The sequence below is a fragment of the Pelodiscus sinensis genome, chromosome 6 (assembly GCF_052426305.1).
Source record: "Pelodiscus sinensis isolate ZL-2025 chromosome 6, ASM5242630v1, whole genome shotgun sequence".
Lineage (NCBI taxonomy): Eukaryota > Metazoa > Chordata > Testudines > Trionychidae > Pelodiscus > Pelodiscus sinensis.
The window spans coordinates 111,567,849-111,592,639 of NC_143057.1; the positions used below are offsets into that span (position 1 = coordinate 111,567,849).

At 44.8% G+C, this 24,791-nt stretch overlaps 1 protein-coding gene across 1 annotated transcript; it reads left to right on the forward strand.

Annotated features, from left to right (window-relative positions):
• The first annotated feature begins 520 nt into the window (after positions 1 to 520).
• NARS1 (asparaginyl-tRNA synthetase 1) lies at positions 521 to 22,789 on the forward strand. Its single transcript, XM_075932625.2, has 15 exons — positions 521 to 678; positions 5,944 to 6,026; positions 6,298 to 6,363; positions 6,470 to 6,562; positions 7,394 to 7,483; positions 8,216 to 8,294; positions 11,537 to 11,607; positions 11,887 to 11,973; positions 15,428 to 15,649; positions 15,833 to 16,032; positions 16,417 to 16,552; positions 17,693 to 17,806; positions 19,278 to 19,409; positions 20,470 to 20,601; positions 21,264 to 22,789. The coding sequence occupies exons 1-15, from the start codon at positions 636 to 638 to the stop codon at positions 21,393 to 21,395; spliced, it is 1,680 nt and encodes a 559-aa protein (XP_075788740.2). The 5' UTR covers positions 521 to 635; the 3' UTR covers positions 21,396 to 22,789.
• The last annotated feature ends 2,002 nt before the right edge of the window (positions 22,790 to 24,791 follow it).

Sequence of the window (24,791 nt, forward strand, 5' to 3'; positions counted from 1 at the left end):
CGGCTCCGGTAGCCGAGTTAGTCTGTAACAGGAAAAACTAACAAAAACAACAAATAGTCTAGCAGCACCTTAAGAACTAACACAACATGTAGCTGGTGTTCACAGTCTATCCCACAGTGACTTCTACTTTCTCTGCTGCGGCACACACCTCGGCCCAAGCACAGCTGCCTAGCAGCGTACAAGCAGTTGGCAAGGTCATTTTTCAGCGGCTCTGCAATGCGGCTTCGGGCTCAGACGCACCCAGCGCCGGGCCCTGCGCGCAGCTAGGGCTGCAAAGGTGCCATGTTTAAACAGGCCACCGAAAAGCCTCCGTTTCTCCGGCGGGAGCCCGGCTCCCAGCTCCGGCTGGAACAAGCAGGGTCCCGGGGCTGGCCCGCCTCGCCCGAGGCCCATGTCCGGCCGCCCCCGGCTCAGTCCCAAGGCGGCTCCCCACGCGGCGCGCCCCAAGGCCGCTTCCAAGGAACCAGCCCCGCTCCGACCAATCCCCGCGGCGCCGCCGGCCCCTCCCGGAGCCGGGCCAATGAGCTCCCCGCGCTGGGGCGGGGCCGCGGCGGCGGCGAGGCCGGGCCGCAGACTGATGCAATCCGGTGCCGGAGCGCTGCGAGCTGCCTGCTGCTGGGCCGGGCGCCGCCGCGATGTCCGCGCTGCTCATCCCGGAGGCGGCCGAGCTGGCGCTAGGTGAGTCCCGGAGGCGGCGGGGCCCTGTGGAGCGGCAGCTCTCCCGGCGTGGCGGTCGCTCTGAGGCCGGGGCGGCTCCAAGCCGGGAAGGGCACGTTGCTCTAGAGCTCGGGCGGACTCGCAGGGGCCCTGCTCGTCTGTGTCCGCAAAACCTGCCGCGAGGCCTGTGGCCCCTGAGCGGTTCGCAGGCTTATTGGGCATCAGCTTTTAAGGGCAGGGAAGCGCTTGGCCTGCCAGAGTCCTTACCCGTGGCTCTAAAGCCACCCTGGGCTGTGTGACCGGCTCCCTTCATCTCAGTGGGCCGCGAGATTGTCCCAAGCAAATCCGTCTCCCTTGAGAGGCCCAGAAAGCTCATCACCTAATAAACCCTCTTGGTAGTCTTTCAAGTGCTACACAGTCCTGTTTTTTGTTTGATTTATGTGTGTGACTTTAGAAATACTGGTAGGATAAAAAAAATCTTAAGTGGGTAGAAACCAGTGGCATCTGGTTACACTGCACACAGGCAACAGTAACACAATATATTGCAGGCCACAGGTAGAACTCCAATGGGCTGCAGGTTGCTCGCCACTGCTCTAAAGCAAAGTAAGCAGCCCTGGGAGAGAGGGGAAGAGCCTTCTGGGCGGTACGTCAGTGGTTAAAACACGGAGAACCACATATAGGTGTATTAAATGAACAGCTTTCGTTTTGGAGCATGGTAAGTAGTGAGGTGCGCCCTGGGGCCTGTGCTAGCTATTCAACATCCTCATTAATGATCTAGAAAAACTGGATCACTGGTGAGGTGGCAGTTTGTAGAGGATACAAAATTGTTCAAGCTAATTACCTAAAGCTAAATGTGAAGCATTAGAAAAGGGTTCACAAAATTGGGTGAGTAGGCAACAAAATGGCAGATGATATTGAATGCTGATGAAATGCAAAGTAATGCACCTTAGAAAAAGTCACCTTAGCTACAGATACAAAATGGTAGAAGGTCTAAATTTGCAAGATACCTTTCTTGAGAGTTTACTGCTGTCATTGTGCAGTTCCCTGAAAATATCTGCTCTATGTGCAGCTGCAGTCAAAAGAGCTAACAATCCTAGAAATTATTAAGAAAGGGGTTGTAGCTAAACTGAAAATACAATGCCTTTACTTAAGACCATGGTATGTTTATACTTCTAATTCTGTGTGCAGTTCTGGTCATTCCATTCTCCAAAAAGATATACAGGCAGTCCCCGAGTTACACGGATCTGCAGTTACGAACGGGGCTTTTCTCGCCCCGGAGGACGGGAGCGGCGGGATGCCCAGATGAGCCGCGTCCTCCGGGGCGAGAAAAGCTGCTCCCCGTCTCCCTGGTCTGCTGGTCAGAGCAGGGAGACGCGGAGCAAAGCTGCGGAGGATGCCCGCAGCGGGACAGCCCAGGCGTGTCTGGGCTGTCCCGCTGCGGGCGTCCTCCGCGGCTTTGCTCTGCGTCTCCCTGGTCTGCTGGGGGAGGGGGGGTGCAGCTAGTGCTCCCCCCCCCCCCCAGCAGACCAGGCTTTTCTGCCCAGGACGCCTGGGGCAGAGCAGCTGGGGTGCTGCTGGGTTGCTCCAGTAGTGCCGAGGAGCAGCGCTACTGGAGCAACCCAGCAGCACCCCAGCTGCTCTGCCCCAGGCGTCCCCAAGTCAGCTGCTGCTGAAACTGACCAGCGGCTGACTACAGGAAGCCCTAGGCAGAGTTGCTCTGCCCCCGGCTTCCTGGAATCAGCCGCTGATCAGTTTCAGCAGCAGCTGACTTGGGGACGCCTGGGGTTCTTAAGTTGAATCTGTATGTAAGTCAGAACTGGCATCCAGATTCAGCCGCTGTTGAAACTGATCAGTTTCAGCAGCGGCTGAATCTGGACGCCAGTTCCGACTTACATACAGATTCAACTTAAGAACAAACCTACAGTCCCTATCTTGTACGTAACCCGGGGACTGCCTGTAGTTGAATTGGAAAAGGTGCAGAGAAGGCACTAGATAGAACTAGGGCCGCACTCGTCCATGGTATTAATAGAGAAGATGCAGTATCTGGGGGTGCAGAAGGGAGCTTGGGGTAAAGGATTGGGGTGCAGAAGGGAGAATGGAGTCTGGGAGGCAGTTTGGGAGAAGGAGGTAGTTGTGACCTAGGACAGGGAACTGGGGTGCAGGGTTTTGGAATGTGAGCTAGTGTAGGCGGGGATTGTGATCTCTGGCAGGAGATGGAGTGCCAGATCTGGGAAGGGGTATGGTTGCATGTGGAAAAGCAAGGCAGGAGTGTGGGGCATAGGGTTGGGGATGGGAGGAGCTGAGGTGCCAGAGGCAGGTTCTCACCAGGAGACTTACCAGATTGCCTGTCTGCAGAGCTGAAGGCTTGTAGAGCTTAAAATGTTTTTGCCTGCTCAGCCATGTGCTTGAGTGAGTGAGCAGGAGGGTTGTGCTTTGTGGCTGCCTGTTTATTCAGACAGGCATCTCCCATTGGCCAGTGTCTGTCCAGAAACTGGCCAATGGGACCATGGTGAGGGCAAGAGTAGCATCTGAATCTCCCCCCACACCTCTTCCCTCCGGATTTAGAGAAAGCGCCTGCAGCCGTGTTTCTGAGTGGCATGTGGGGCCCACAGGGGGCTGGGCTGGGCTAGAGCTGTCCCACCTGGCTTCAGCCATGTTGCGGGCAGCGGGCTGCTCCAGTCTCTCCTGGCCCTCTGCATTGCTCTGTGAGCGAGGTCTGCTTTGGTAGGGCCCTCCACATCATGCTGGGGGCGGGGGACTGCTGCCCCACAGTTAAACATAGTGTTTAACTGGCTAACCTTTTAAAAGATAGTTTACATCCCTACACTTGAGGTGACAAATGAGTGTAGACATTCAAGCTCTAGGTCTGTGGTCACCAACAGGTCAATTGCGATTGACTGGTCGATCGCAAGGCCTTGACCAGTCGATTGAGAGGCGACCGGGCTCCGCCCCCCCCATTTTCCCCCACCCCGGAGAAGCCCCAGTACTTACCTCCAGCAAAAATAGAGGTAGTGCTGGCTTCCCACGGGTGGATGGAAGTCCCACAGCTTAGCGCCACTTCCGGGAGTTCCAGAAGTGCGCTGGCTGCTTTGCTAGGCGCGCTGCGAGATGGGGCCCTGGCTCCGGAAGAGGAGCACAGTGATTTCCTTGCACCGGCGCAGGAGGCGTGAGTTGTCCCCGGGGCAGGCACGCGTGGGGTTTCTCTGTGCCGTGGGGGGTGTTTCAGCCCCGGGGCAGGAACGCGCAGAGGGAAGGGGGGTGTTTCGGTCCCGGTGCAGGCGCTCGCGGGGTTTCTTTGCGCCATGGGGGCGGATGTTGGCCCCAGGGCAGGCACGCGTCGGGGGGGTTGCCCCCGAGAGGTCGCCTGAGCGGGCTTCCCTGCTCGGAGGGGGGGGTAGGGTCAGGCCCAGCAGAGGCGCACAACAGGGCTTCCTTCTTTCGCGGGGGAGAGGGTCGACCCCGGAGGGAGCACGAGACAGAGGCTTCCCTCCGTGGCTGGTGTAGGGGACTCCCTGCCCCCGAACCTTGTTCCCTCTCCCCTGCCCCCTGTTCTCTCTCCCCTGCCTCCCCCCCCTGCAGAAACCTGCCCCCCCTGCAGAAACCAGTCGCCACCGGCACCCTGTTCCCCACTGCAGAAACCTGTCTCCCTGCCTTCCCCACTACAGAAACCTGTCCCCCTACTCCCCTCTGCAGAAACCTGTTCTCCCCACTCCCCCCTCCCCCGCCAGCAACCTGTCCCCTGCTGCAGAAACCTGTCCTTCTGGCACCCTTCCCCCTCTCTCCTGCCCCCACTGGCACCCTGTTCCCTGCCCCAGAACCCACTAGCACCCCTCTCCAGTACTGTGTCCCATGCTCTCAACTGATTTTTCTATGGGTCAGTGACCCCTGACTCAAGGCAGATTCCCTGCAGTTCTCATAAATAAAGACAATGCAGAAACTTTTTGTGTTTGACATAGTAGTTTATTTAAAAATGAAGCCTGGCCAACAAACCCCCAGTTGGTGCCAAGCCCCCATCTGGCCACAACCACTCCCTCTTCCCCAGACCCTAGATCTGAGCCTATCATACACTGGAACTCCCTGCCCTGAGCCCTTTGCATACCCCAACCCAAATTCCTGCACCCTCACATCCACAAGCCTGTTGCTTGCTTAGTACCCCAACCCTCCATCTGACCCCAACACTGCCCGGCCTGGAGCCCCCTCCCCAAGCCTATGTCCATTTCTCTACCTCCTCCTGCATCCAGATTTCCTCCCAGACCTTGCACCTCTCACCCCTTCCCACACCCAAGTCCCTCATTCCCACCCCAGAGACTACACATCCTGTCTCAACCCAGTGAGGGTCCGGCTAGACTGCAGGAGTTTTTCAGGATTCTGGAGATATCCCAGAAAAAACTCTTCTGCATCCAGGGTTGCATTTGTTCTTCCGCTTTTTTTAGTGGAAGAGAAAACATTCTCTTTTGGTCACCCCTATATTCCTCTTTCCACGAGGAATAAAGGGGCTTCCAAAAAAAGGGGTTTTTCTGACTTTTGGTCCAGTCTAGACAGGCCAAATGTTGGAAAAAACCCTTACTACAGAAGATTTTTTTTTAAAGCAGCAGTATAAGGATTGGGGATAGCAAGTTATGGAGAGGAGGAGAATAGAGAGGGCGGGGCTTCAAGGAAGGGGTGGGGTTTCAAGGAAGGGGCGGGGTGGTAGATCTTGGTTTGGTCTGTCATTTAAAAAGTGATCTTGGGTGTAAAATGGTTGGAGACCACTGCTCTAGGTTAACAAACCCAGGGTCTGGGAACTTCAGTTTGCTCACCCTGGGATTATGTTGCAGTGCAGATGCCCTGCTAGTTAGAGATTGTCTTGAAGACTAGGGAAGTTAAATATTGACTAATTGACTAATCAATGCATTTTGCATCAACTGTTCAATTAGTCGATAGGGTGCCTCTGCCTTTAAAGTGTAGCAACAGCGCTACTACTGTTGCTAAACTTCAAAGGTGAAAAGGCTGCGTGGAGGCCCAGGTCAGCTGAGTCCTCTTTCTGATAGAAGCAGCAAGTGGGGAAAGCGACTAGTGACCAGCCTGTTGACTGTCCGATAAGCATTTGCTTATTGGATAGTTGACTAGTTCTTCACATCCCTATTGAAGACCAGGAATACGAGGCTTAACGTCTCTTCAAAAATGTGTCTTCATTGATTATTTTTTGAGTATATTTTGAAAGCCATATTAAATGCCCAGTCCCTTTCAGCTTGCCTAGTTTGTGTTCTCTTTAAAATACCTGTATGTGCTTGTCCTTTATTAAAGGAGAGATATATGTATCTGAACGCGAGGGCTGCGATTCTACTGGCGATGGAACAGAGAAGAAGCCTTTCAAAACTGCTCTGAAGGTATTTGCAGAGTCTATTTCAAAAGTCATGTTTCGTTTCAGGACAAACAGCCAGTTGTTTAGGGACTGTTGTAAACAAGTTGTGAGATAGGTGTGACCTGAAAGGTTTTTTTAAGCTGCTGTTCTCTTTAAATGTATATAATATCTGTTTAACATCTGATCATCATTGATGTGTTTTGTAAATATAGTATGTCCACCATATTATCTAATTGACAGTCTGGATTCAGTACTTTTGTGATGAAACTGACTTTTGCCTATTTTTTCCCTATAAGGCTTTGATAACTGCAGGAAAGGAACCATTTCCTACTATTTATGTGGACTCACAAAAAGAAAATGAGGTGATGCAATTTAAAAGGGATATTTCTAATTAAATGAGTGTTGAGGTTCTGATTTTTAAGGCACAAGTAACTTCTTTCTTTTCCCCTCTTCCCCTGATCCATCTAGAGATGGGATGTTATTTCTAAGTCACAAATGAAGAATGTCAAAAAAGCATGGCAGCGAGAACAAATGAAGAATGAAGCTAGGGAGAAGAAAGAGGTGGGTTTTGAAAACTGCCAAGTCAGGAGCATTCAACTCATTTAGAAATTTTTTGTATCCAACTTACTTCCCCTGAAAATGGTACATGTTAATCCTGAGTGTACTGTTGAAGTGGTCAATTAAGGCTGTAGCAGGCCAAGTTATCTGTAGTGCACTCATAGGAATTACAATTTCTAAGCCCATTGCTTCTGTGCTTAAAGAGTGTAATTTTGCCAGAGAAGGGCAGAGAAAGTTTAATATAATAGGTCCTGTTTCATCTTTGGGTATAATGTTTCACTCCTATTGCCTTTCTAAACAGTAGTTTACATCTCTAAACCTGAGGTTACAAATGAGTGTAGACATTCAAACTCCAGGTTAACAAACTCAGGGTCTGGGAACTTCAGTTCTGTTCACCCTTCAATTTTGGGATAACATTGCAGTACAGACTAGGGATCTGAACAGTTGACCAATTAATTGGTAAGCATAACCTTAAATGGTAAATGTTTGTTGGTTGTTTTCACTTCATCAAGACAGGCAAATGATTTTTGTCAGGGATGGGATGTGTTTCTGTAACTTTTATATGTGAATGTCTCTAAACTCCTCCAACTTTCTCTAAACCAGGTTAATAGCACTTCTAGGAAGTGTTTCATGCCCTGGGAATCATATTCATGTACCTTAGGGCAGGGTTTTAGACCTGTTGGAGCAGTGCTGAGATTGTGTAAGCATTCGTTGTTAGAGATTTTGTTAGGGTTTCATACTGCTATCTGTGTGGAATGATACTGGTATAAATAACCTGACTGTAGTTATCATTAATGCTAATATATCATTTATGGAAAAACTTCTTAAAATTAGGCAGCAGACATTTTGCGACGAGAGAAGAATCTGGAGGAAGCAAAGAAAATTACCATCAAGAATGATCCCAGTCTCCCAGAGCCTAAATGTGTGAGTGAAATCTAATGCTCTTAATAAGAAGCACCTGTAACAATCTCATTCTTTATAAACAGCATGATTCTAAGGAACACGCTGCATCATCACCAGCTGTTGAAAACTACTATGCTGTTCCTTCCTTGAGATTTTATTCTCTCTGCTCATTAGCATATCCTGATGTTTCATCTCCTTCATGCACCTCACAGTTCACTAAACCTGCTTGATTTTAATTTTGGAGTCTCTAAGTGCACATATACCAAAGGAAAAGAGCTTTCTGTTTGAAACAGCGTGATGAGTTTTGTTTTTGTTTAATTGATTAAAAGACCTTTTTTTTTTTTTAAATCTTCCAACAGAAGGGGTTTGCCAGGGTGGGAGAAAATATTACAGATTGAGAGAAACATATTTTTGAATTAATATAAATATAAATAAAATGCCCGCCCCAGTTCTACATGTAGCCACATTGAAGTCAGTGGAGAGTGGCAAGTCTAAATGAGAGAGGAATTGTGACGAAAAAATTAAACATTTTGCCAGATCAGTCTTGAAAACACTCCTTACAGCACGTATGAAAGAATTTTGCTTTGAGATTTCCACTCCGCCGTAAGCAAATGGTCATTGTGCTCAACTCACTGAAGTCGATCTCTTTTCCTGGCCAGTGCACTATTGGAGTTCCATCTTGTAGATGGCTGTCTAGATGTCAGGTTATGATTTAATCTCTGTGGTTCATGGATTTTAATTTGTGCTTTATAGGCGAAGATTCGTGCTTTAGAGGCACACAGAGGCCAACGAGTGAAGGTTTTTGGCTGGGTCCACAGGTTACGTAGACAAGGTAAACAGTCCTTAATGTAGACAAGATAAATAGCTAGCCCTTAAAAAATAATCAAGTTGATGTAGAGAAGAGGAACAGATGGTAATGATCCAAGGTGTAAAGTATAACTGGTCCCATTCAGCTCACCTTGCTCATACCAGAGAAAGCTGGTAGGTGTGGGGAAAATGAACAGCTTCTGTAGCACCTGGTAAAGCTTTCCATCCTAATCTTGGTTTCACTGTTGTCATCTGTCAAGTATCCTAGAAGAGCTAAACTATGTGTGAGCTAGGGATTGGAGGGTAGTGCTGGCTATCCTGCCTAAATGATGATTCCTGTTGCATGACATACTGTGTAAACAGTTTCCTTCCAGAAGGAAAAACTTTCACAAGAAAGCTTTATTTGTGGATGGGAAGGGCTACATTGTTTCTCCCACAATAGCTGTAACTGGGACCTACATATTCAGGACTTCTATATATCAGTTCTGTATGGCAGGTCCAAAGGGCTGAGCCTTGAGAACATCCAACACCCCTTATCACATATTTTGGGGATAGAATCCTGACCCTATTGAGATGAATAGAAGGTTTACCATTCACTTCAGTGGACCAAGGATTTTGTGCTGGGCATTTAGGTAGTGACTGGCATCTAAGATTAGGCCCTCTACATGACAAAATGGGAAGTAACTGTATAAGAAGGGATACCGCCGAAAGATATCTTGGATCACAAGCTAAATGAGTCAACTGTGTGACACTTGCAAAAAAAGCAATCATTCTGGGGGGTATTAACAGGAATGTTGTGAGCATGACACAAGAAGTCCTGCTTCTTCTCTACTCTGTGCTGATTAGGTCTTAACTGGAGTATTGTGTCCAGTTCTGGCACCACATTTCAGGAAGGAGTAGAGAAATTGGAGGCTAAAAAGCAACAGAAATGATTAAAGGTCTAGAAAACGTGACCTATGAGGAAAGACTGGAGTAACTGGGTTTGTTTAGTTTGAGAAGAAGATTGAGAGGGGACATATTTCAAGTACCTAAAAAGGTGTTCCACAGAGGAAAAAATTATGCTGCTTAATCTCTGATGGGACAAGAAGGAATGATTTACATTCCAGCAAGAGAGGTTTAGGTTGCACATTAGGAAAAACTTCTTAATTGTCAGCATGGTTAAACACTGGAATAAATTGCCTAGGGAAGTTGTGGAATCTCCATCACCGGAGATGTTTACATAAACATGTATCAGGGATGATCTAGAGGGTACTGGGTCCTGCCATGAGGGCAGAGGTCTGGACTCGATGACCTCTCGAGGTCCCTTCCAGTTCTAGTATTCTATGATTCTGACTCCTTTGGCATAAAACAGTTCTGTGGAAAGGGTTTTATCATCTACTCATTGCTTTAGTGCAGGGGTAGTGAACCTCCGGCCCACGGGACAGATCCAGCCTGGCAAACAATTTAAACCAACTCTCGGGGGTGGGGGAGGAGGGAGTCCAGCCACAATGAAACACTGAGAGGGTCCTGGGGACTGCTTTAAAAACTTCCCCCAACCTCCCCTGCAGTGCAGGCAGACGCTTCTGGTTCCTCTCCTGCACATAGGAGAAGCATGCTAGGGAAAAGCTCCACATGCTGGAACTCCTGTGTAAACAGGTGCTTCTGCATTTCTGTGCTTGCTGCCTTTCCCCCACATCAGGTAGCTGTGAAGAGGCTGGAGCTGTTAGAGGCATGCAGGGACTGGGAGGGAAGGGGGAGAGGGAAATCCATCCCCAGAGTGTGAGGGACGGGAAGGCCCTGAGTCCCTTCCCTGCATGGGGGAGGCCACAGCGGGCCAGGTTCTCCTTCCTACCCCCAGTCTCTTCCCCCTTAACGGTTAAGGAGGCATGGGGGGGGAAGTGGGGAATCCTTTGCAGGAGTAGGACAGAAGGGAAACCCCCTCATAGAATCATAGAATAATAGGACTGGAAGGGACCTCGAGAGGTCATCGAGTCCAGCCCCCCGCCCTCAAGGCAGGATCAAGCTCCGTCTACACCATCCCTGACAGATGTCTATCTAACCTGTTCTTAAATATCTCCAGAGAGGGAGATTCCACCACCTCCCTTGGCAATTTATTCCAATATTTGACCACCCTGACAGTTAGGAATTTTTTCCTAATGTCCAATCTAAACCTCCCCTGCTGCACTTTAAGCCCATTACTCCTTGTCCTGTCCTCAGAAACCAAGAGGAACAAATTTTCTCCTTCCTCCTTGTGACACCCTTTTAGATATTTGAAAACCGCTATCATGTCCCCCCTTAATCTTCTTTTTTCCAAACTAAACAAGCCCAGTTCATGAAGCCTGGCTTCATAGGTCATGTTCTCTAAACCTTTAATCATTCTTGTCGCTCTTCTCTGTACCCTTTCCAATTTCTCCACATCTTTCTTGAACTGTGGCGCCCAGAACTGGACACAGTACTCCAGCTGAGGCCTAACTAGTGCAGAGTAGAGCGGCAGAATGACTTCACGAGTTTTGCTTACAACACACCTGTTGATACAACCTAGAATCATATTTGCTTTTTTTGCAACAGCATCACACTGTTGGCTCATATTCAACTTGTGGTCCACTATGACCCCTAGATCCCTTTCCGCCATGCTCCTTCCTAGACAGTCGCTTCCCATCTTGTATGTATGGAACTGATTGTTCCTTCCTAAGTGGAGCACTTTGCATTTCTCTTTATTAAACCTCATCCTGTTTACCTCTGACCATTTCTCTAACTTGCTAAGGTCATTTTGAATTATGTCCCTATCCTCCAAAGAAGTTGCAACCCCACCCAGTTTGGTATCATCTGCAAACTTAATAAGCGTACTCTCTATCCCAATATCTACATCATTGATGAAGATATTGAACAGTACGGGTCCCAAAACAGACCCTTGAGGAACTCCACTTGTTATCCCTTTCCAGCAGGATTTAGAACCATTAACAACAACTCTCTGACTACGGTTATCCAGCCAATTATGCACCCACCTTATCGTGGCCCTATCTAAGTTATATTTGCCTAGTTTATCAGCCCTCCTCAGCCCCTTTCCTGCATGGGGTGCCTTTAGAGAGGAAGGGGTGTGTTAGTGGTTCCCAACCCAAAAAAGGTTCCCCACCCCTGCTTTTGAGTGTAGTTCTGGTACTTTAGTGATCATGAGCAATCCACAACAGACTGAAAACATTTGCTGGGTGTAAACCTGCTGAGCTGAGCTGAATAAAATAATAGGGTATTTTTGTCTGATGAATCTGGATTTTTGTTTTTGGTTCCTAGGGAAAAATTTGATGTTCCTGGTGTTAAGAGATGGCACCGGATTTCTGCAGTGTGTCCTGTCAGATGAACTGGTGAGTTGTGCGGTTTTATTTTATTCTTCAATGCAAAAGAGAAAATGTTAATACCCAGTTGCTTCATTTTTATACGCCACTTGAAAGCTTGAGTTTAAACTTTCCATAAAACTTCAGTGAATTAAAGGAGACTTTTTTTTTCTCACTAGTACTATTGGAGGTCTTCTTCACAGAATGAGTTAACGGGATTATGAACCTTCTTTCTGTGTCTCTGGACACTTATGACATTTGTACTCTAGTTGTAAATTAAATATGATTGTCTGGTCTTTTTTCCTGTAGTGTCAGTGTTACAATGGAGTGATCCTCTCTACAGAGAGCAGTGTGGCCATGTATGGTACATTAAACCCTGTTCCTGAAGGCAAACAGGTGAGAGTTAGTTGTGTCTGTGAATTTGGGGGTCCTCCTCCATTTACCACTCATTTCTCTCTCAGAATGCATGATGTGGCCATTTGTGATGTAGAGAGTAGGGGGGAAAAAAACTTTTAATTGATTTCACTGGGGGCTGCCGCTCAAAAATTAATGGCATGATATGGCTGAGAGAGAGAGTTGTGTGTGTATGCATGTGTGTGTTCATTCTAAATGGGTAATATTTCTACTTTTAGCTGAAGTTGTATGTCCTTATTATATTACTATACAGATGCACAGATCAGCTGCACAGCGGCTGTCGCTTTGAACCACGCATCTATGCAATTCAAAGGAGCAGCTGCGGGGAGCCTGGGGTCAGCTGGAGAGTTGCCAGCTGACTCAGGGCTCCTAGTAGCATGGAGCCCTGGGTGAGCAGGGGACTCAGAGTCCCCCGCTGATCCTGGGTTCCATGGCTTTGAAATGTACAAGAGCCCCAGCAGGGGCTCTTGTACATTTCAAAGGAGGAATGCGGAAGTGCCTATCGACTAGTCAAAGTGATGATTATCCGATAAGCATTTATTGACTAGTCTTTGACATCCTTACATAGTGTTCTAGTTTTCTACTATATATTTGAGAGAGTCCGTCTGTTTGTTCAAGAATTCTTAAATGGTAAGAGCTAGGATCAGCAAATTCGGTATACAGGTTCCTCTTACCATAACTTAAAGCAAGGTAAGATTTGGGCATGCCTGGTATGGGATTGCTTCTCATAAAACCATACAGAAAAAAGGCAATCATGAGACATGTTAAAGGGACTGTCTGGGGAGTTCTCCAGCTCCCTAACAGCCAGGACTGACACAGCCCAGGCCCTCCCACTCCCCTGGCTCTCTTTAGTGAGAGAAAGGGGGCCTGAAGTTCTCCTCTCTTCTCCCCAGTTCGTACAGGGACATTTCTGTCAACTCTGCTTCTCCAGGGAGCAAAGGGAAAGTGCCCGGTTTACTGCATTATTTTGTGCTTTTGTTTGTACCTCTGACTGGGAGGACGTGGGGTGGATGAATCTGGACATGCACCCTCCCCTGGCTGTACCCCCCTGCACCTATAATGGCCATGGAGAGGCGTTTCTCACCCGGCCCAATCTACTGCAGTGACAGAGCTGCGGTAGCCTTTATCCACAGGGCAGCCTGCATACTGAATCCCCAGTCCCACCTCAGAGCAGTGATTTAAATGAAGAAAAACAAAAATTGAGATAAGTACCCAAGCAATACCCGGTAAATCTAGTAGCTGTTTAGAACCAACTTGGAAAAAATAGGTTTTTCAACTAGCCACTGATGTTAAGACAGAATGGGACAAACTCGGCCTAGCTTAAGCTCCCAGCAGCCCTGTTGATATTCAGTTTACTGGGTTCTGCCTCCTGATTCAGTGAGCTCCTATTAACTATGGCACAGTCTTCAGTGAGATTTTTCAGTTGTTATAGGCCCTTTCTGCAGAAGAGTTTAGTATTTTTAAAGGTATTAATTTATCCAGAAATTTCATCATATAGTGGAAATATTTATTCCTACACAAACACTTGTTTAGACGTTATGATTCTACAAAGTTTGGAAAGGGAAAAAGAGAAAATAGCCGAGATTGTGACTTGTTCCTTCTTATCTACTCTATTTGTTTCACAGTGTTTAGGAGCCATGTTTGAGTACAGTTCAGTAAACCTGTTTCCAGAATGCTCTTGCCAGCTAGTGTCTGAACATGGCCCAAGAGTATTAAAGTTGTGTTCTTAAAAACGTAGGTTACAATATGTTGTCTAGCAGTATCCACACTAGTGGGCAAAGCAGAAACCTGTTAACTGGAACTGTGTGTCTAAAACAGGTTATAATCCTCTGTCACTCTGAGGAGACTGACTGCATCTAGGGATGTAAGTGACTAGTCAGCTATGTGATAAGCAGAAACTAGTGATAGGACTTGTCTCTCCTGCCCCTCTTCCCCTCTCCCTCCCCCCCCGGCCCACTTCCTCTATCAGAGAGAGGCAGCAAGGGGGGGCGGGGGGAGGAGAGCAGGAGCTGGTGCTAGGGGAACTGGCTTAAAAGCTGGTTGACCCCAGCACCATCTCTGTGGGGGACAGGAGGTAGAGGCACAGTGGAAATGGCGCAAGTGGGGACTGAAGCAGTCCACACTTGCACCACTTCTGCTATTCTTCTTTTGAAATGTACAAGAGTCCAGTGGGGAGACTCCCTCGCTGGCCCTGTGCTCCCTGCGGGGTTTCCTTTTGAAATGTACAAGAGCCCCGCCAGGGCTTTTGTACGTTTCAAAGGCTCAGGCACAGCAGGAAGTGCCGGGGCCAGCAAGGAGGTCCCCCACTGGCCCCATGTTCTCTTCTGCTTTTGAAATGTACAAGAGCCCCAGTGGAGATCTTGTACATTTGAAAAGGAAGCCCCTGCTCCCTGTGGAGTGTCTGGTGGAGGTGCCATTATAGACTAATCGAATAGTCAATGAAATCCCATCAACTATTCAATTAGTTAATTAATCTAAATTTAACATCCCTAACTGTATCCAAAAGAGAACTGGTCTAAAGAACCCAGCCCCAGTGTCCTCAGAGCCTGCTAGTATCAAATTAAAATAGCAGGTCAGAAACAACTTATTTAAAAAGCACAATCATTTTCTTCCCTTTGTTAGTGTTCGTTAAACTCTATCTTTGAATTATTTTGTGCTTTTGTTTACTATTCATATTCCTTTTTTATGAATTACATTGTATCTGATTTTGGACTGGGAAACTAATCTTTTGCCATAGCAAATGGTATAATGTTTGGAGTTACGACACTACAGCACATGCTACTTAACTCCAACATGGACAGTTTGCTGTTTCCTTATTCAGCAGTTAACTAAAATGAATCAGGGAAAGGCATTCTGCTTTAATTTGGGGGAGAAATTCAGCACCATACAGAAAGTTCAGAAAAGCCCTGAAAGGCCATGCAAGCACTGGGATGAAATTCACCATAATCTGAGCAGCTCCCCTTAACTTTAGTGGGTTGCTTATATATTTCAGCAGGAGGAGATGGGATGAAGGCCTGAGATTCTTATAAATGATTGTCTTGTATACAGCATCTCGTATGTGGGTATTTTTATGGCAGCGGGGTGAGGAGGAATTTTTCACTGTTTTCACAAAGAATAGCAGTCATTTGGGAACATAGAGACCTCAGAAAATGCAAATTCTGACAATGGAAAATCTTTTCCACTGACTAACTTTTTATTAAACGACAGTAGTGGATCCCAACCCGGTCTTAGGTTGCAAATCATTTGTCTAAAGATGGCATTATTCAGTGACAAAAAAGCACATTTTAAAAGCATTGCCTTTCTCAGTAGGCCTTGAACATCTATAACAAAAACAAAATTATTAGCAACAGAATTAAGTTAGAATACCAGGTTTCCATTTCTCCATGACCATATATTAAATTTCTAATGGGTATGCTGTTTCTTCTAAAACCCATAGGCTCCAGGAGGCCATGAGTTAAGTTGTGACTATTGGGAACTTATTGGTCTGGCTCCAGCTGGAGGGGCTGATAACCTGATCAATGAGGAATCGGATGTTGATGTGCAGCTTAACAACAGATATATGATGATCCGAGGAGAGAACATGTCCAAAATCTTCAAGGTGCGCTCTGTGGTCATACAGTGCTTCAGGGATCACTTCTTTGACAATGGATATTATGAAGTAAGTGTGTGTTCCTTTGTTATAAATTGGTTTTATATAATCTTTCCTTCATAGCCTGAGTGGTGCTTCTGGATGTACTATATAAACTTTGATGTTGAACTGAAACTAATTTTTGTCAATTTCAGACCACTTCGGTTTTTTTAGATATTATTCCCACCTTAGTAATGAAACTTTGTTTAACAGATCACTCCGCCGACACTTGTCCAAACACAAGTTGAAGGAGGCTCCACTCTGTTCAAGCTGGATTATTTTGGCGAAGAGGCATTCTTGACCCAGTCATCCCAGCTATACCTGGAGACTTGTATCCCTGCATTAGGAGACACATTTTGTATCGCCCAGTCATACAGAGCTGAACAGTCCAGAACACGCAGACACCTGGCAGAGTATGGGAATAATTTTAGTAAAAGTATGCATGTATTTAGAGATCAAAGGAGAAGCAGTTCAGAATAACCAGACTTTACAAAAAGGAAGGTAGAGCATTATACTAATAAGCAGTGTTGTGACCAGAGCTACTTTGGAAATGGCCTGTTCTCAAGGTCAGTAAGTGGGAGGCAGGACATTAGAGGTGACTTTCTGCACCTGAACAAGTTGGAGAAGAGGAGTCAATGGATTTTATTGAGCTTCTGCTGAAATATACTGTGGAAGCCATTGTATAACTTTGTGGAAAGAATAAGGTTATAAGCTCAGAGCTAGGGAGGGAGCAAAATGGAATAGTGAGGGGAAGTGTCTTCATTTGGATGACTTAATTGAGTTACCTTGTTCTTCAGATATACTCACATTGAAGCTGAATGTCCTTTCATGACCTTTGAAGACTTGTTGACCCGTTTGGAAGATTTGGTGTGTGATGTAGTGGATAGAGTCTTGAAATCATCTGTATCAACCTTTCTACATGATCTAAACCCGGTATGTGATGGTGTGGCTAGCAGTCCTGAATAGTCACTTCTGTTTGGTGAGAAATGTCTTAACGTCCTTCAGAAACATAGCCTCGCCTTTTTTGGTGACCTATTTGCACTGAATGATATCAAAAGGTGTCTAGCCTCTGCAAGACTGATACCTACATCATGTATTGGTAGAGATGGTGGTTTGTATCTTAGTCTCGGGATAAACTGTTGTTTGAATTCCAGAAGTGCCTAGGAGCCCCATTCATGGATCATGTAGACTTTTTATTTTATTTAAAGTGAATCTGGTGATACACCATCATGATTTCAGCTCTGGTTGTAGGAACCTTGTAGGAACACACAAAGTCCAAGGATAATGACCATAGACATGATCTCAAGTACAAAGTCTGACTGTACTACAGATTTTATTAAGCAATAAATTACAATTACCTATGCATATAAAAATCCAACAAACTTATGCAATAATTGTAGTCATACTCATATCCTCAAAGGTATTTTTAAGGTCCAATGGATCTCTTAATAGATCATTACTGGAAGCATGGTTCCTTCTGGGGTTGGTGAGCTCATCCTTCCGTTTTCCCACTTTTACCCCGTAATGGAACCCTTTTTTATAGTTAGCTAACCATACCAAATGCCTTATTCATATGTTTGAAGGTGTCAAAAAGTGATGAATGTATAATAGGTACATAAGTAAAGAATGACTGGGACACAAGGCCTACAGGATGAGGCTTATAAGAGACTTCAAGTATCTAAAAGGGTATTACAAGGAGGACGGAGAAAAATTGTTCCCTTTGACCTGTGAGGATCGGACAAGAAGCAGTGACCTTTAAGGGCAGCAAGGGAAGTTTAGGTTGGACATTAGGAAAAACTTCCTGTCAGAGTGGTTAAACACTGGAATAAATTATTTAGGGAGATTGTGGAATCTCCATCACTAGATATTTTTAAAAGCAGGTTAGGCAGACATCTATCAAGAATGATCTAGTGTGCAGCTGGACTCTGAATACAGACAGGGAATAAATCTGAGTAGGAAGATGTTTTATTTTTTTTTAACCTGATTACTTTCCCAACTCTAATGGCACTTATGAGAAGGAAATGACCTTTTAAAAAACACTAATGTTTGTGTTTATCTAATCTTCCATTGCAGAACTTCCAGCTCCCCAAACGCCCTTTCAAACGAATGAATTATACAGATGCCATTACATGGCTAAGGGAGCACAATGTGAAGAAGGAAGATGGCACTTACTATGAATTTGGAGAAGTAAGACTCTCTTTTGTCCCCTTTATTCTTTTGATATCTTAAGAAGTTGGAGCTCAACTCTGGAAGTGTATTGTACTTGTGTTTTCTCTTTAAATTTGTGTGATTGGATCAAAATGCAATGCATGCCAATAGTGATTTTTATAAAATACCTACTTTTTTTTAAAAAATATATGGCCTGGTCTTTTAGCTGTTTTAAGGACAGTGTTGATCAATGGGCCAGGATTTCTTTAAGTCAAAGTCTTTTGTCCTCCTGAATACTGGGTTTCAGGATTTTGTTTCTAGTTTGGAGATACGTGGAGGGAATGTGGCCTTATAAGATGCTCTGAGCCTGAGGATCCATAGGGAAATCCAAATGAATCTTGGGTGGATCAGGAAACCTAATGTGGACACACCTAACCCCCTCTCCCTTGCATTTCCTCATGTGTTATGCTACCATTCTCCTGCAATTGTTTGATAGAGCAGAATAAGTGAAAGGAACAGATGCCACTGGATGTGAAAAGAAGCCTGCCTCATTGGTAAAACAAATTAAAATAAAATGTTTGGCAAAACAATATTGTTTTGGTCAAAATATCAGTCAAAAGGTCAATTTGGATTTTAAAATTTTGGTCTATTTTAGAGAATTGAGAAATTTGATTAAAACATTTTGGTCAAATTGTATTTAGGGTACACAGTATTTAAAAAAGTAAGTTAATGTTGGAGAAAATTTATTTTGCTTTTTTAAAAAAAAAGCAGCAAAAATAGTATTTTCAGTCAATCAGGACATTTTGGCTTCATAAAATTTTTGAAATTGTATTATTTTGGTCCCAAAAGCTTTTGATCGAAAAGCCAGACACATTTGGGTCAAACTTTTCGGTGAACAAGTCCAACCTATCCCTTTTCTCTTTACTGGTAATCTATCAAGGGTATTAAACTATGTCTGTTGGGTTTTTTAAATAGTAAAATTGATTAATTAGTTTAAAACAAACTTCTGGAGTGTATATTGCTAGGTGACCTTAAACATTCCTTAGTAACTTAAAAATTAAGAAGTTGTGATGTAGTGGTACATATTATTGGTCTGGTCATTCAAGACCTATATATTGCACATATATACATTAAAGGAAATGCTTAAACAGGTCTCATCAGTAAGACCTACTGCCCATGCAATGTATAGCACACCTAGATTTCAGGGCCACTCCCTTCTCAGTTTCCATGCTGGGACTGGCTTAGTTTTGCCCGGTGTCTTAGTTATTCCTAGCTGTTACCCTTTTTATACACAGTAAATATTCTTATGCAAAACACTTTCACCTGTTGGAGTTTGATTAAAAATGAAAATTGTACATGCACTCCCTTCTCCCCCCCCCCCCCAAAAGCCACCTTCATGTCTCTCATACTGTGTGCCCTTTTGTCCCCTATAGATGTCAGGCATAGACTAGTGCTGAACTCAAGCAATGTTTTTGGCCATAAGTGTTAATCATGTCTTGTTTATCCTCAGGATATCCCAGAAGCTCCTGAGAGACTGATGACTGACACCATTAACGAACCAATCTTGCTGTGTCGATTTCCTGCAGAAATTAAGTCCTTCTACATGCAGCGTTGTCCAGAAGATTCACGGCTTACTGAATCTGTCAGTTTGCGTCACGCAGTACCCATAGTTTCTTTCTGGGAAGGGGATGGATGCTTGTGTGTGTGAATGCCCAGAAAAATACAATAAATGACTGAGTGTGAGAGTAAAGTAGGATAGGTTTCAGTGAAATATTTTTGCATATATCTCTGCATGGCTTGTTACTTTAATATTTTCTTTTTAAAGCTAAGTGTACACCTACCCTGATAAGAGAAAAGGTCAGCATTTAACTCGGACTTTTATTTAGTCTGATCACACACAAATGCTATATAAAGATCGTATTCAGTTTAATAGTGGGAGGAAAAGAACAGGACCAGAATTCAAAAGAGCTGCCTTCTACTCTTAGTGTGTATGAGGAAAGATTAAAAAGACTGGGATTGGAAAAGAGATAATATGGGGGCATATGATCGAGGTCTACAAAATCATAAATGGCATGGAGAAAGTGAATAGTGGAGTGTTGTTTATCCCTCCACATAACACGGGAACTAGGAGTCACTCGAAAATAAAAGCAACAGATTTAAAACAAAGAAAAGGAGGTGCTTCTTTATACAAGGTACAGTTAGTCGCTGGAACTTGTTGCCATGGGCTATTGTGGAGGTCAAAAGCATAACTGGGTTTAGAAAAGAATTAGCTTACTTCATGGATGGTGGGTCCGTCCATCATTGGCTATTAGCTAAGATGATCAGGGATGCAACCCCATGCTCTGGGTGTCCCTAAGCTTCCAAATGCAAGAAGCTGGGAAAGGACAGTAGGGGTTGGATCATTGAGAATTGCTGCTTTTTGTTGTTCTCTCTGAAGCATCTAGCTCTGGCCACTGTCAGAGACAGGACAGTGGTGCTAGATGGACAATTGGTCTGTCCCAGTAGTGCCATCCCTCCTTACCTTTGAGGGTACATTAATTCATGTTTGTGATGTCCTTAAGGATTCTCCAGCAGAGTGTGCTTTAGAAGTGCTACCATGTTACATTTTTAAGCTTATGATTGTTTTGGGGTTGGGTCGTCTTTTCCTCTAGCAAATAGCTTGTATGTACTAGTTTGTGACCTGTCCTGTCTGTTTTATGTAGGTTGATGTATTGATGCCCAATGTTGGTGAGATTGTTGGAGGCTCAATGCGTATCTGGGATAGTGATGAGCTACTAGCGGGTTATAAGCGGGAAGGTATTGACCCCACTCCTTACTACTGGTATACAGATCAGGTATGTATATTTTACTCCCTGCATGTCAAATACTGAGGGTGTGGCTTTTTAAGATCATACTGAAATAATGGTAAATTAATCTGGACTGTTTATTTTAGAGGGATAAGGACTTTACCTGTGGCCATTTGGTCTATTGTCTTGCCAAGTAGTTGCTACTTGTGGCAAGGTAGTATTTAGACTACTGAAATTGCTTGTGCTTGCTGCACACAGCATCTATAAATGCTCTCTGCTTAGAGGCTCCTTTAGTCTGGAAATAGCTAGGCATGTGAGTGTAATTTCCTCAGTCATCGGTCCCTACTTTACCTGTTTGCAAGTCAGTAGTTCCTCTTGGTAGCTTCCAGGTGTACATTTTTTTTAAAATTCACTATCAGCAGAAGTTGCAGGAGAAGGGGAATGGGGTGGAAGGTAAAAAGGGAAAATAAAGGAGCATGTGATGTAAAGAGTTGTCTTTCACCTTCCTTTTTCCTTCCTGCTCCCTCTTTCCAGCTCCTTTATTTTCTGGGTAATAAATATCGGGAATCAGACATGCACACATTCAGTGGAATGAGCCCATTTTAGTTTCTGCATTTGTCATTCAGAATATGAGCCTCTAAATATGATTTTGTTTATCATTCCCACGTAGATGAGTAACAAGCTGAGACTTTTTGCATTTTGTTCCATAGCGTAAATATGGCACATGCCCTCATGGAGGTTATGGCTTGGGCTTAGAACGCTTCTTAACATGGATTCTGAACAGGCATCACATCCGTGACGTATGTCTGTACCCACGCTTTGTCCAACGCTGCAAACCTTAGCTATTGCCTCAGAAGAAATTCAACAGGAAAATCAAAGCAACTTCTAAAATCCTACATGAGGGAGAAATAACAGTTCTCTATGTCATCCTACAGTCCATCTGAAGCAAGCCTGAACCCTAAAGTAGTACAATTTGCGTGAACCCTAAAGTAGTACAATTTTCACCTGAGAAGGTGAAATTGTGCTTATTTGGAATGTTGTATCATTTTTAAAAATGTGAATCTACAGAAAAATTGCTGCTTTGTCATTTTAAAAACACCATCTGTTAGGGGCAGTGCAGCTTTTGGCTTAGAGTTTTTGTATTAGATTGACCTTTGAACCATACAATGTGCAATACTTAATACACAACATTTATTTCTCCTGTGACTTAACACTCAACATGTATGTGTTGTAAAACATTGAGGGCATTTTATTTTCATGTAAAAGTAACTGGGTTGATGTTCCATCTGTTTTGGGGGTGGTTTTGGTAAACTAAAAGGCAGTTCTTTTAAAGTTACAAATATTGTGTGAGAATATTAGAGTGCAGCAGAAATTAATAAAGATGGAATTATGTAAATCTGTTAGAAATACAAAGTTAGAACATTTGGGTCCAATCCTTCTCTTACCTAAGCAAAACTCTCACTGTGGTCAGTAAGAGAGGACAATGTGCTCAGTCTTACAAACATAAAAAGATCTTCTGTCTTTTGACAAAGTTCATTAACTTGGAAATGATGGCTTCAGCTCTGTAAAGAGCAGAGTACCCTCCACTGCTTTGTGTCTGCCAGGGACCAGTGGTCTACACCATGCAGGACTGAGCCCTTTAACAGGACCAGCCATTGTACTGCTTACATGATGAAAAGTGAGGTGGGTGTGTTTTAAAATGCTGTCTGGCTTCTCCTATACACCAGCATGGTCACTGATACAGTTCTGTAACTTTGTAACTGAAACTCTTAAAGAGGATGTTAATCCAAAACCTATAATTCTGAAATTAATCTAAGGAACATATTTTCTTAGGTCAGTAATTTCTTGTCTCCCAGATAGCTTTTTACTGACTAAAGTTTGGGTAATGGGGCTTAGTGTACTGTTTCTGCTCCTCTGTAGGTTCCCTCAATGATTGTAATCAAATTTAATTATGAAGTGCTTTGAAATGTCTGAATACATTTTAGTGCTAAACTAGATAAATTTTACTGGAACAAATAGTAGGTGGATTATTTGAGACCTACTTTGATACCTGCCTTGAGACCTAGTCTGGACTCTTCATCTACACTGTACTTGCAAACTGTTAAAATTCACATTTCTATAGCAAACCTTTGGTTTTTTTTTCCTTTTAGAATTTTGCATGTTGCACAATATCAGTCAGTCCAATCTACCAATCAATAAATGTATCATAATATAAAGAATGTTGTGAGGGTAATAACTTCTGCATGGTTTTATTTTTGTACTTCTCATTTGTTTCCTACTGCCACTTTATTTCCTTCACACCTTGTCAAAGGATAGTCTACACAGGAAGACTCTGGAAAGTTGAACTGAATTAGCTAATGGTGAGAATTTAAAGCACATTAATTAAAGTGTGCATTAAACCTCCTGCTCTCACTCAGAAGTAAAACAGCATTATTTGCTTAAGCTTAATCTAGGCATATAATCGGGTAGTCAAGTACTCGACTGCCCAGTAAAGCTAAGCTGATCAGGTAGTCGATTCAAGTACTCTACTTCTCACCCATATCTTACCCCCACTGCCTCTGTATAAGAGACAGCAACTGGAGGGAGACCGGAGCTGGTGCTGGGAGGAGCCACTTTAAAAGCTGGTTTCTCCGCCACCTTCCTAAGCACTGTCTCTGCATTGCATTGTCTCCAGGCTAGCCACAGACGGGCTGTTGGACCCAGTGCGAGCCGGGACCAAGCAGTCCTGCCTCATCATGATCTGGGCCTGTTGTGGCTCTGTATTTTAAATGTTGTAAGAGCTGGGCGACTTACTACATTTTAAATGCAGAGCTGCAGCGGTCCAGAGCCACTGTGAGCTGGGACTATTTAGTCCCGGCTTGTGTCTGCTCCGGGAGCTGCACCCACTACATCTTTGCAGAGCGGCTCTCCTTATCGTGTAGTTGATACAATTTGTATTGACTACACAATTAGCCAAATAACTGCTCCTTAACATCCTTAGCTTTATTTGGTCATCTGAAGAAGTGGGCTGTGGCCACAAAAGCTCATGATACCCTCTACATGTTTTTAGTCTATAAAGTGCTACCAGAGCATTTGTTTAAGTTTATCCTAACAGACTAACTTGGCTGCCCCCGAAGCTTCTAAACAGAAGTTGTACTGATCATGTCATTCATTTTCTTTTTAAATTAATTTAAAACACTATGCTTTGACAAAAAAATGAAACTGAGTTTTCACTCAGCCATACAAATGTCGTAAATAGTTTCCCGGGCCCTTTGCTGCAAAATGTAGGTCTAGCTTGGTGTGTGCCCTTATTTACAGATTGTACCTCCCTTAACTGGGACACTCTGGTCTGGCAACATCCATGGTCCGGCAGGACCACAGATGTTCCTGGATTGCAGAGCCCAGGTATAAGGAGAGCGGGTCGTGGGGCAGGAATGCAGTGGGGTGGAAGGGGAAGGGGGAGGGAAAAGGCGACTCAGCTGAGAGCCCCATGAGAGCAGGGCTGCAGAGGGGTGGGTGGCACAGCTGAGAGTTCTGCCCCTTGTGGCTTGGAGGTGGTAGGGGTCAGCAGCAGCTACAGAGCTCCAGTTAGGGAGCTTCAGTCCTGGTTGGGGAGCTCAGGTCTGGCAGCAGCTGCGGAGCTCCAGCTGTGGAGCTCTGATCGAGCAGTAGTAGCTAGGGAGCTCCAGCCAGGGGAGCCAGAGTTGGGCAGGTAGTAGGAGTGCTAGGCAGGAGTTCAGCATGGGCCCTGTTGGGAGGGATCTCCCCGGTCTGGCAAATCCCCTCGCTCGGGACCCGTGAGGTCCCAAGGGTGCCTGATGAACAAAGTCCAAACTTATCTGTTCTATAGCAATGCTTAGTGACCTCAGCTGAGAGCTTAGTTTCACTATGCTAAATGTGGTACATAAACCTAGTGAGAGCTAGTCATTGCCTGAAATAGTCATTGCATGGAAAAGTTTACGCTCTAATAGACAAGACCGGAAAAGAAAGGAGGGGAAACAGAGGCACAGAATGGTTACGGTGCAAATCAGTGGTAGAAATAGAATCAGTGTAGCCTGACATCCAGTCCAGTGCCATATCCAATAAACCATGCTGTCTGATTCATATACTGCATGTATAAACAATATTACAGCATGAATACAATATAAAAGTAACAACCAGGCCTGTAATGGTATGCGGAGGTGCTAGAGGTCATAAATCTAGAATGTGGGTTTCTGCTACCCAGCAGAGGGACTTTGTTCCTCGCTCTGTGTGAAGGG

Excerpts from the sequence above, each read along its gene's own strand:
- NARS1 (XM_075932625.2), top strand. The coding sequence starts at position 636 with ATGTCCGCGCTGCTCATCCCGGAGGCGGCCGAGCTGGCGCTAG. Across the intron at positions 6,027-6,297 it reads CTTTCAAAACTGCTCTGAAG|GCTTTGATAACTGCAGGAAA; the intron begins GTATTTGCAGAG and ends TTTCCCTATAAG. Across the intron at positions 19,410-20,469 it reads ATTCACGGCTTACTGAATCT|GTTGATGTATTGATGCCCAA; the intron begins GTCAGTTTGCGT and ends TGTTTTATGTAG.